General features: G+C 40.9%; 1 protein-coding gene across 2 annotated transcripts in view; it reads left to right on the forward strand.

Moving 5' to 3' along the window:
• Positions 1–11149, forward strand: part of TUFT1 (tuftelin 1) — a 60904-nt gene extending 49755 nt beyond the window's left edge. For both annotated transcript variants that reach the window (XM_053704043.1, XM_053704051.1), the window contains exons 11-13: positions 520–603; positions 9549–9649; positions 9765–11149. In XM_053704043.1, coding sequence (XP_053560018.1) covers positions 520–603; positions 9549–9649; positions 9765–9831 — 252 coding nt within the window. In that variant the 3' untranslated portion in view covers positions 9832–11149. The remainder of the gene's footprint in view (positions 1–519; positions 604–9548; positions 9650–9764) is intronic.
• The last annotated feature ends 634 nt before the right edge of the window (positions 11150–11783 follow it).

Raw genomic sequence — 11783 nt, forward strand, 5'->3', positions numbered from 1 at the left:
ACTCTAGGTTCTTCATTTAAAGTTACAAATCTGCATTGTTGCTGCCAATCATATAATCAGAGCAGTTTAATGGATTACTTAGGCAAGATACGACAGGAGAGATCTTGGAGGGTTTGATGTAGAGTGACAGGTTTGACTGGGAAAGGTCATATAAGACTGATGCAGGATTGCCTGATCTGGAGTTAAAAACTGATTTTCTTGGAGGTTCAAAAACATCTGACGTAGGAGGTATGAGAGGTTGTATAATGGAAAGTACAGAGAGGACTGATCTGATTGGGGAGATACAGTATGGTTTGTTTGTGTATACTAGGAGTCAGTCTGCTTCCATCTTTACAAGTAATTCATGTGAATAAGTGCTTGTGTACATTTCATGTAGTTTTGCACTGTTCAGTGTACAAACATGCAGGAGCGTCATCCATATATCACTAGCTAGTGTCACTGCACTTCCAACTTTATTTTAGAAAGATGAAAGATTGATCCTACTCTCTCCTGACCAATCTCATTTTCTTTCGTCTACAGCTTCAGAACTCTCGGACAGCAATGCAGGAAAAAGATTCTCTCATCCAGGACCTGCAGGAGAAAGTGTCATGGCTGCAGGCAGAGGTGAGAAGCATTTTGTAAAATAAACAGCTGTCCAGACCACATAAAGTAGAACCACATTCACAATTCTCTTCATTTTACACTAATGTCCTGTTTTTAACTTCTAAACCTAAAATAACTTCTAAATAGCTTATTGTAAAATATATAACTATGCAGGAAGTATTTATGTTTAAACCTACTAATGATGTTGTAGGACACCCCAGGATTGAAAAGCAATAATACTGCGTATAATACAGGTATATTCCGCTCATACAGCGGGTTAGGGACCGGAACCCGCTGTAAAGTGAAAACCACCTTAAAGTGAAACAAGACAGTTTTAGCTTTCTTTTCACTTGCCAGTGTGTTTAAAGTGAACGTCAGAACAAAAGGTAAAATCTAAAAGCGCCAATTAAGGCAACCCACAATAAAGAGAGAGCAGGTAATTATAAAAAATATATGAAGTTTTATTCAATAAAAAGGTTTTTGTAAAAGGTTTTTTCTATGAAAAGGCAATATATGTATATTAAATCAGAAAATCGTAATAATAAAAGATCCAAAATTGATAATATAAAAAGTTTTTATAAATTAACAATTCGTCTATAACCCAAAATGTATGTGATTGGCCAATCAATCGTTATAAATATTGTATGGTAAATTATAAGGTAAGTTTAAACCACATATGTTACAGCAAAAACATCAAGGTATTAGTTGCTGCTTTTAAGCAGTATTATTATTTGCTTAAATATCTATTGCATTTCCAAAATAATTGAGATCATGTAGTTAATACCACTTGCAAATGTACATATAAAATATCAGATATTCAAATAATATTGTCCAGTTGTGGGTTCAATAAAGAACAATGTTTCAGATTTGTAGTGATCCTAAAAGTGCATTTGATACAACAGGTACCTGTTCAATGAATCTTTTACTCCGGTGTTTGAGTCCTCATACCTCCGTGTGAAGACCAAATGCCTCCGTGTGAGAAACTGTAAAAAGCTTTCTTCCGCTGATCTTGGAGCTTAGCGTGTACCCAGCGTCTGTGCCACTGTAATCCCCAAACTTCGCGCCTTTTCCAATTGAGCCGGTGATTGGTTTGCAGATGGGGGAGTGTCACGCTTGGGCAGTAGGAAGCCGGCTCTACAGCTGATCCTTCTGTTCAGTTTAAGGGAGATCAAAGTCAACCATAGCGTTTTTGAAACGCTAGGTTTGACTGTTGAAACAAATAAAGGGCACTTTCATTCATTATCAGATACTTTATGTAGAAAGTGCCTTTATTCGTTTCAATCGATCACCGTTTTTAGCTGCTACAGCAGCCCACGGCAAAAAATATTTTGCTAAGAGGTGACATTTTCACCTCTTGGCTAATAACCGTGCGGTAAATCCAGCTCCCATGGGTGCCAAACTGGATTTATCGCACGGCTATTGACTAAAAGGTGAAAACGTCACCTCTTGGCAAAAAATCTTTTTGCCGTAGCAGCTAAGAACGGCAAACGGTTGAAAAAAATAAAGGAGCTTTCTGCATGAAGTATCTTATACTTCATGAATGAAAGTGCCCTTTATTTGTTTCTACAGTCAACCCTGGCGTTTCAAAAATGCTATAGTTGACTTTCACTTTAAAGACTTGAAAACATGTTTGAACTAACATATATATTAGGGTTGCAATAGTGCTACGTTTAGTTTAACACTACGAATACAGTTTTCAATTAGTATTCAATAAATACTGTACCTGTAAAATGGTGACAATTACTATAGTACAATTTGCCAGACTATAGCACTGAGACACAGATTGCACTGTAATGCTGTAAACAGAGTGAACTAAGCATAACAAAATGGTGCCAGTCACTTTTCTCTCAATCTCACAACAATTACAGCACTGTTTTAAAATCCTTGGAGGTTGAACTTCAGCTCCACAAAGCGCTATATTAGCGAAGCCCTGTAAAGTGAGTAATACCTGTATCACTCTTTAAGCATAAACTATAAGTTAAAAAATCTACTTTTCTTCTGTTAAGTGTGATCAGTCCACGGGTCATCATTACTTCTGGGATATTACTCCTCCCCAACAGGAAGTGCAAGAGGATTCACCCAGCAGAGCTGCATATAGCTCCTCCCCTCTACGTCACTCCCAGTCATTCTCTTGCACCCAACGACTAGATAGGATGTGTGAGAGGACTATGGTGATTATACTTAGTTTTATATCTTCAATCAAAAGTTTGTTATTTTAAAATAGCACCGGAGTGTGTTATTACCTCTCTGGCAGAGTTTGAAGAAGAATCTACCAGAGTTTTTGCTATGATTTTAGCCGGAGTAGTTAAGATCATATTGCTGTTTCTCGGCCATCTGAGGAGAGGTAAACTTCAGATCAGGGGACAGCGGGCAGATGAATCTGCATAGAGGTATGTAGCAGCTTTTATTTTCTGACAATGGAATTGATGAGAAAATCCTGCTATACCGATATAATGTCATGTATGTATACTTTACACTTCAGTATTCTGGGGAATGGTACTTCACTAGAATTACACTGTAAGAAATACATAAAGCTGTTTAATAACTAGAGATTATGTTTAACGTTTTTGCTGGAATGTAAAATCGTTTTCATTTACTGAGGTACTGAGTGAATAAATGTTTGGGCACTATTTTTCCACTTGGCAGTTGCTTAATCTGTTTTCTGACAGTTTCTGTTCTCCCTCACTGCTGTGTGTGAGGGGGAGGGGCCGTTTTTTGGCGCTTTTACTACGCATCAAATATTTCAGTCAGCAACTCATTGTATTCCCTGCATGATCCGGTTCATCTCTACAGAGCTCAGGGGTCTTCAAAACTTATTTTGAGGGAGGTAATTTCTCTCAGCAGAGCTGTGAGAATTGTAGTTTGACTGAGATAAAAAACGTTTATTCTGTAATTTGTTTCCTGCTTTCAGAATTTGTTATCTTTGCTAATGGGATTAAACCTTTGCTAAAGTTGTGTTGTTTACAAGGATTGAGGCTATAACTGTTTCAATTTATTAATTTTCAACTGTCATAGATCTTCTGTGCTTCTTAAAGGCACAGTACGTTTTAATATTATTCTAATTGAATTGTATTTCCAAGTTGCAAGTTTATTTGCTAGTGTGTTAAACATGTCTGATTCAGAGGATGATACCTGTGTCATTTGTTGCAATGCCAAAGTGGAGCCCAATAGAAATTTATGTACTAACTGTATTGATGCTACTTTAAATAAAAGTCAATCTGTACAAATTGAACAAATTTCACCAAACAACGAGGGGAGAGTTATGCCGACTAACTCGCCTCACGTGTCAGTACCTACATCTCCCGCTCAGAGGGAGGTGCGTGATATTGTAGCGCCGAGTACATCTGGGCGGCCATTACAAATCACATTACAGGATATGGCTACTGTTATGACTGAGGTTTTGGCTAAATTACCAGAGCTAAGAGGTAAGCGTGATCACTCTGGGGTGAGAACAGAGTGCGCTGATAATATTAGGGCCATGTCAGACACTGCGTCACAGGTGGCAGAACATGAGGACGGAGAGCTTCATTCTGTGGGTGACGGTTCTGATCCAAACAGACTGGATTCAGATATTTCAAATTTTAAATTTAAACTGGAAAACCTCCGTGTATTACTAGGGGAGGTGTTAGCGGCTCTGAATGATTGTAACACAGTTGCAATACCAGAGAAAATGTGTAGGTTGGATAAATATTTTGCGGTACCGACGAGTACTGAGGTTTTTCCTATACCTAAGAGACTTACTGAAATTGTTACTAAGGAGTGGGATAGACCCGGTGTGCCGTTCTCACCCCCTCCGATATTTAGAAAAATGTTTCCAATAGACGCCACCACAAGGGACTTATGGCAAACGGTCCCTAAGGTGGAGGGAGCAGTTTCTACCTTAGCTAAGCGTACCACTATCCCGGTGGAGGATAGCTGTGCTTTTTCAGATCCAATGGATAAAAAGTTAGAGGGTTACCTTAAGAAAATGTTTGTTCAACAAGGTTTTATATTGCAACCCCTTGCATGCATTGCGCCGATCACGGCTGCAGCGGCATTCTGGATTGAGTCTCTGAAAGAGAACATTGGTTCAGCTACTCTGGACGACATTACGGACAGGCTTAGAGTCCTTAAACTAGCTAATTCATTCATTTCGGAGGCCGTAGTACATCTTACTAAACTTACGGCGAAGAATTCAGGATTCGCCATTCAGGCACGCAGGGCGCTGTGGCTAAAATCCTGGTCAGCTGATGTTACTTCTAAGTCTAAATTGCTTAATATACCTTTCAAAGGGCAGACCTTATTCGGGCCCGGGTTGAAAGAGATTATCGCTGACATTACAGGAGGTAAAGGCCATGCCCTGCCTCAGGACAAAGCCAAAGTTAAGGCTAGACAGTCTAATTTTCGTTCCTTTCGTAATTTCAAAGCAGGAGCAGCATCAACTTCCTCTGCACCAAAACAGGAAGGAGCTGTTGCTCGCTACAGACAAGGCTGGAAACCTAACCAGTCCTGGAACAAGGGCAAGCAGGCCAGGAAACCTGCTGCTGCTCCTAAAACAGCATGAATTGAGGGCCCCCGATCCGGGATCGGATCTAGTGGGGGGCAGACTTTCTCTCTTCGCCCAGGCTTGGGCAAGAGATGTCCAGGATCCCTGGGCGCTAGAGATAATATCTCAGGGATACCTTCTGGACTTCAAATACTCTCCTCCAAGAGAGAGATTTCATCTGTCAAGATTGTCAACAATCCAGACAAAGAAAGAGGCGTTTCTACGCTGCGTACAAGAGCTCTTGTTAATGGGAGTAATCCATCCAGTTCGACGATCGGAACAGGGACAGGGGTTTTACTCAAATCTGTTTGTGGTTCCCAAAAAAGAGGGAACTTTCAGACCAATCCTGGACTTAAAGATCCTAAACAAATTCCTAAGAGTTCCATCGTTCAAGATGGAGACTATTCGGACAATTTTACCTATGATCCAAGAGGGTCAGTACATGACCACTGTAGATTTAAAAGATGCTTACCTTCACATACCGATTCACAAAGATCATTATCGGTACCTAAGGTTTGCCTTCCTAGACAGGCATTACCAGTTTGTGGCTCTTCCATTCGGATTGGCTACAGCTCCAAGAATCTTCACAAAGGTTCTGGGTGCTCTTCTGGCGGTACTAAGACCGCGGGGAATCTCGGTAGCTCCATACCTAGATGACATTCTGATACAAGCTTCAAGCTTTCAAACTGCCAAGTCTCATACAGAGTTAGTGCTGGCATTTCTAAGGTCACATGGATGGAAGGTGAACGAAAAGAAAAGTTCACTCGTTCCACTCACAAGAGTTCCCTTCCTGGGGACTCTTATAGATTCTGTAGAAATGAAGATTTACCTGACAGAGGACAGGCTAACAAGACTTCAAAGTGCTTGCCGCACCCTACATTCCATTCAACACCCGTCAGTGGCTCAATGCATGGAGGTAATCGGCTTAATGGTAGCGGCAATGGACATAGTACCCTTTGCACGCTTACACCTCAGACCACTGCAACTGTGCATGCTAAGTCAGTGGAATGGGGATTACTCAGACTTATCCCCTTCTCTGAATCTGGATCAAGAGACCAGAAATTCTCTTCTATGGTGGCTTTCTCGGCCACATCTGTCCAGGGGGATGCCGTTCAGCAGACCAGACTGGACAATTGTAACAACAGACGCCAGCCTTCTAGGTTGGGGTGCCGTCTGGAATTCTCTGAAGGCTCAGGGACAATGGAGTCAGGAGGAGAGTCTCCTGCCAATAAACATTCTGGAATTGAGAGCAGTTCTCAATGCCCTCCTGGCTTGGCCCCAGTTGACAACTCGGGGGTTCATCAGGTTTCAGTCGGACAACATCACGACTGTTGCTTACATCAACCATCAGGGAGGGACAAGAAGCTCCCTAGCTATGATGGAAGTATCAAAGATAATTCTCTGGGCAGAGTCTCACTCTTGCCACCTGTCAGCAATCCACATCCCGGGAGTGGAGAACTGGGAGGCGGATTTCTTAAGTCGTCAGACTTTTCATCCGGGGGAGTGGGAACTTCATCCGGAGGTCTTTGCCCAAATACTGCGACGTTGGGGCAAACCAGAGATAGATCTCATGGCGTCTCGACAGAACGCCAAGCTTCCTCGTTACGGGTCCAGATCCAGGGATCCAGGAGCAGTCCTGATAGATGCTCTGACAGCACCTTGGGACTTCAGGATGGCTTACGTGTTTCCACCCTTCCCGTTGCTTCCTCGATTGATTGCCAGAATCAAACAAGAGAGAGCATCAGTGATTCTAATAGCACCTGCGTGGCCACGCAGGACTTGGTATGCAGACCTGGTGGACATGTCATCCTGTCCACCTTGGTCTCTACCTCTGAAGCAGGACCTTCTGATACAGGGTCCCTTCAAACATCAAAATCTAACTTCTCTGAAGCTGACTGCTTGGAAATTGAAGGCTTGATTTTATCAAGACGTGGGTTTTCTGAGTCAGTTATTGATACCTTAATACAGGCTAGGAAACCTGTTACCAGAAAGATTTACCATAAGATATGGCGTAAATACCTATATTGGTGTGAATCCAAAGGTTACTCTTGGAGTAAGGTTAGGATTCCTAGGATATTGTCTTTTCTACAAGAAGGTTTAGAAAAGGGTTTATCTGCTAGTTCATTAAAGGGACAGATCTCAGCTCTGTCCATTCTGTTACACAAACGTCTGTCAGAAGTTCCTGACGTCCAGGCTTTTTGTCAGGCTTTGACCAGGATTAAGCCTGTGTTTAAAACTGTTGCTCCACCATGGAGTTTAAACCTTGTTCTTAATGTTTTACAGGGCGTTCCGTTTGAACCCCTTCATTCCATTGATATAAAGTTGTTATCTTGGAAAGTTCTATTTTTAATGGCTATTTCCTCGGCTCGAAGAGTCTCTGAATTATCAGCCTTACATTGTGATTCTCCTTATTTGATTTTTCATTCGGATAAGGTAGTCCTGCGTACTAAACCTGGGTTCTTACCTAAGGTAGTTACTAACAGGAATATCAATCAAGAGATTGTTGTTCCTTCTTCATGCCCAAATCCTTCTTCAAAGAAGGAACGTCTACTGCACAACCTGGATGTAGTCCGTGCTCTAAAATTTTACTTACAGGCAACTAAGGAATTTCGACAAACGTCTTCTCTGTTTGTCATTTACTCTGGGCAGAGGAGAGGTCAAAAAGCTTCCGCTACCTCTCTTTCTTTTTGGCTTCGTAGCATAATTCGTTTAGCTTATGAGACTGCTGGACAGCAGCCTCCTGAAAGAATTACAGCTCATTCTACTAGAGCTGTGGCCTCCACTTGGGCCTTCAAGAATGAGGCCTCTGTTGAACAGATTTGCAAGGCTGCAACTTGGTCTTCGCTTCATACTTTTTCCAAATTTTACAAATTTGACACTTTTGCTTCATCGGAGGCTATTTTTGGGAGAAAGGTTCTTCAGGCAGTGGTTCCTTCTGTATAAAGAGCCTGCCTATCCCTCCCGTCATCCGTGTACTTTTGCTTTGGTATTGGTATCCCAGAAGTAATGATGACCCGTGGACTGATCACACTTAACAGAAGAAAACATAATTTATGCTTACCTGATAAATTCCTTTCTTCTGTAGTGTGATCAGTCCACGGCCCGCCCTGTTTTTAAGGCAGGTAAATATTTTTTCATTTATACTCCAGTCACCACTTCACCCTTGGCTTTTCCTTTCTCGTTGGTCCTTGGTCGAATGACTGGGAGTGACGTAGAGGGGAGGAGCTATATGCAGCTCTGCTGGGTGAATCCTCTTGCACTTCCTGTTGGGGAGGAGTAATATCCCAGAAGTAATGATGACCGTGGACTGATCACACTACAGAAGAAAGGAATTTATCAGGTAAGCATAAATTATGTTTTTCTGAATTATGAAAGAGAAAAAGTTGGGTTACATGTACCTTTAACCCCTTAGTGACCAGACAGTTTTTCAATTTTTACAGGGCTTTTTTTACATTTCTGCAGTGTTTGTTTAGTTGTAATTTTCCTCTTATCATTTACTGTACCCACACATATTATATACCATTTTTCCCTTGTTTAGTAGACCACACAAAGTATTGATCTAGGCCCATTTTGGTATATTTCAGGCCACCATTTCACCCCCAAATGCGATCAAATAAAAACAACGTTAACTTTTTCACAAACTTTAGGTGTTTAACTGAAATTATTTACAAACCGCTTGTGCAATATTGGCACAAATGGTTGGTTGAAAATGCTTCTCTGGGATCCCCTTTGTTCAGAAATAGCAGACATATATGGCTTTGGCATTGCTTTTTGGTAATTAAAAGGCCGCTAATTGCAGCTGCGCACCACACTTTTATTATTCCCAGCAGCAAAGGGGTTAATTAGGTAGCATGTAAGGTTAATTTTAGCTTTAGTGTATAGATTACCCTCCCACCTGACACTTCCTACCCCCTGATCCCTGTCAAACAGCTCTCCCCCCCCAATCCCCCAATGGTCACCCCCATCTTAAGAACTGTTTGCAGTAATTTTATATTTATTTTTTTATAAAAAAAAATATACATTTTTTTTTTCTTCTGTAGTGTAGCTGCCCCCTCCCCCCCCCCCCTTCCAGATCGCTTTCCCACCCTCTATACGCATTTCACTATAGGAGCCCCCTCTCCCACCTTCCCCCTCACTGCCACTCTACATGACGTACCTGGCACGTTATTGGTCTTTAAGGGGTTAAGTGTGTTTGTGTTTATAGTATTATATTGCATTTTTACAGATGCATTCAAGTTTTATGTCACATAGAGAAAATAATCGGGGGTGTACACCAAGGATACACATAAGCAAAAAACTTTAGGTTGGTTGATTTAGAATGAGCTGCTGGGCTGTAATCATTCATAGTCTACATACTCTTATTTTGTTTTGTTTTTAGATTGGAGAACTTAAGATCATACACAAAAGTCATAATTTTTGTTTTATCTCCATTGATTTCCAGAATCTAGAACTCCAGGACAAACTGGAACATTTTCGGTCTTCCCAACCTGGACAAATGCCTTTTACTTCAAGAAACTACTCTAGGCCCAACATGCAGAATGTGTAAGTTACTGGGGATTTGGGGAAGCCGAAAAAAGCTAAATTGGAACCTTAATTCTGTTTTAGAATGTGATTCTATATTTCAGCAAGTGATTATATATATATTTTTTTCCAATAGGAAACGTGTGTATATTCCCGCTGGCTCTGGAAGACCATTACCACTTATTAAGCTGGTGGAGACATGAGTTGAGAGGCGTATTATTACTGTGGACTGAAGCTGGCACAGTGCCTATCTTCCCTTTTTATCCTGCCTCTTGCACTCTAGCAGACATCGCTGGCGGTGGGCTAGGTGCAAAGAGCTTGCTCTTATTGCTTAACTGTTTTCCCTTCTTAGAAAATACCTCTGTGATAGCATCCATCCTGTGATCCCTGAAGAAGTTACTGAGGATATTAATTACCCTGTATGATTGAAGGGAATATGTCATGGTGTCCAGGAACCTGGAGTTCTGCTCTACAAAAAAATAAGTCTGGAAAATAGAACATTCACAAAGGCTGGGTGCATTTAACAAACTGTGTTCCAGGATGCTTTGCACCAGAAGTTGTGACTTACAAGCCATCAGCTAACTTATTACTGTCACTATAAGCAATTAAAGGAGTAAGTGCCTTGAACATCTCTAACTTAACACCAACATCCCTGTTAGTGGATGGCAGCTCGTGTCTCTTATGGTACTAAGCTACTCTTAATCTGTTAAAATTGTGGTGTGCACAAGGGGGTTATGAACATGACAATCCTTGCACCGCTCTCTTCATCAGCTGCTGCCAGGAATGCCTATTGGTTTTTCTGCATAGCACTGTGCATACTGGCATGGGTCTTCTGGTATTTTATACACTTTACATACTTAGAAACACACAAATCACATCTGGTGTTTTCCCTGTGCCTTACTGAGAGCTTTGAAATGTTTCTAGAGGCTATAAACCTAAAGGTCTTAAAAACCTGCACAGAGCTTTCCAAGTCTCACAGGTCTCATGTCCCATATAAAGTACAATAACAAATCTGATCTGTGATGTATTTGCACTTAGGAGACCAGAACCTGAACAGCATAACCCTAAATTCCTTGCACAGTTACCAGAGCTAAAAGGCTGTGACACACTGTAAGTGATGCGAGGCGAAGCAGCTGCTTTGCGTCGCTTCTGAAGTTCAAATATTTCAACTCTTAGCGCTCAGCTACCCGACCTACTGTGACTGAGCGCGCAGAGATGAAAAGGCAGGACACACTGAGTCCGCATAGCCGCATCATCACGCTGCGCACTGCTCTCAGTGTATCACCGCCTTAACTTGTATGGAATGTTCTGTTAATTTAACACTTTGTACTGTAAATTGTTGGTGCTGAGAAACACTAGGCTATGGGACCTTTTGTTGAGGCCTTTCCGTCTGTAAGGGTGTTTTCCCCTCCACTACATCCTAACCTTAACGTTAGCCTGTTTGATTAATGGGCTTTTTCTGTATCTTGAATGTATTAGAACTGAGTTGTATATAGTAATCAATAAATTATATTATATTTACCTGGTTGTCTAAACTCCTTGTACTCTATGCACACAGCACCACACAACCTATCTTTTTTCATTTTTGTGGAGTGTTTTTTAATCTTTGTGGGTGGGTGGGGGGTTGAAGGGACATAAACACGTTTTTTTTTTTATGATTCAGCCAGATCATGCAGTTTTAATCAGCATTCTAATTTACTTCTAGTATCACATTTTCGTTGTTCTTTTGGTATCTTTTGTTAAAGCAGGGATATAAACTCAGGATCGTGCACATGCCTGGAGCAGTTTTGCAAGAATGTTATACATTAGCAAGAGCACTAGATGGCAGCACCATTTCCTGCCATGTAGTGATACCTACCTAAGTATCTTTTCAAGCAAGAATACCATAGAAACAAAGCAAATTTGATAACAAAAGTAAATTGCAAACTTTTTAAAAATAGTATGCTCTGTCTGAATCAGAAAATAATTGTTATGGGTTTTGTGTGTGTGTATGTATGTGTGTGTGTATGTATATATATATATATATATATATATATATATATATATATATATTTGTGTGAGTTTATCTATACTATGTATGTTTATGTACTTTAAACATTCCATTATATGTGGTGAGAGTGGATATTGGTGATTACAGGCTATAGTCAGATTATTT

The sequence above is a fragment of the Bombina bombina genome, chromosome 1, assembly GCF_027579735.1.
Source record: "Bombina bombina isolate aBomBom1 chromosome 1, aBomBom1.pri, whole genome shotgun sequence".
Classification (NCBI taxonomy): Eukaryota; Metazoa; Chordata; class Amphibia; order Anura; family Bombinatoridae; genus Bombina; species Bombina bombina.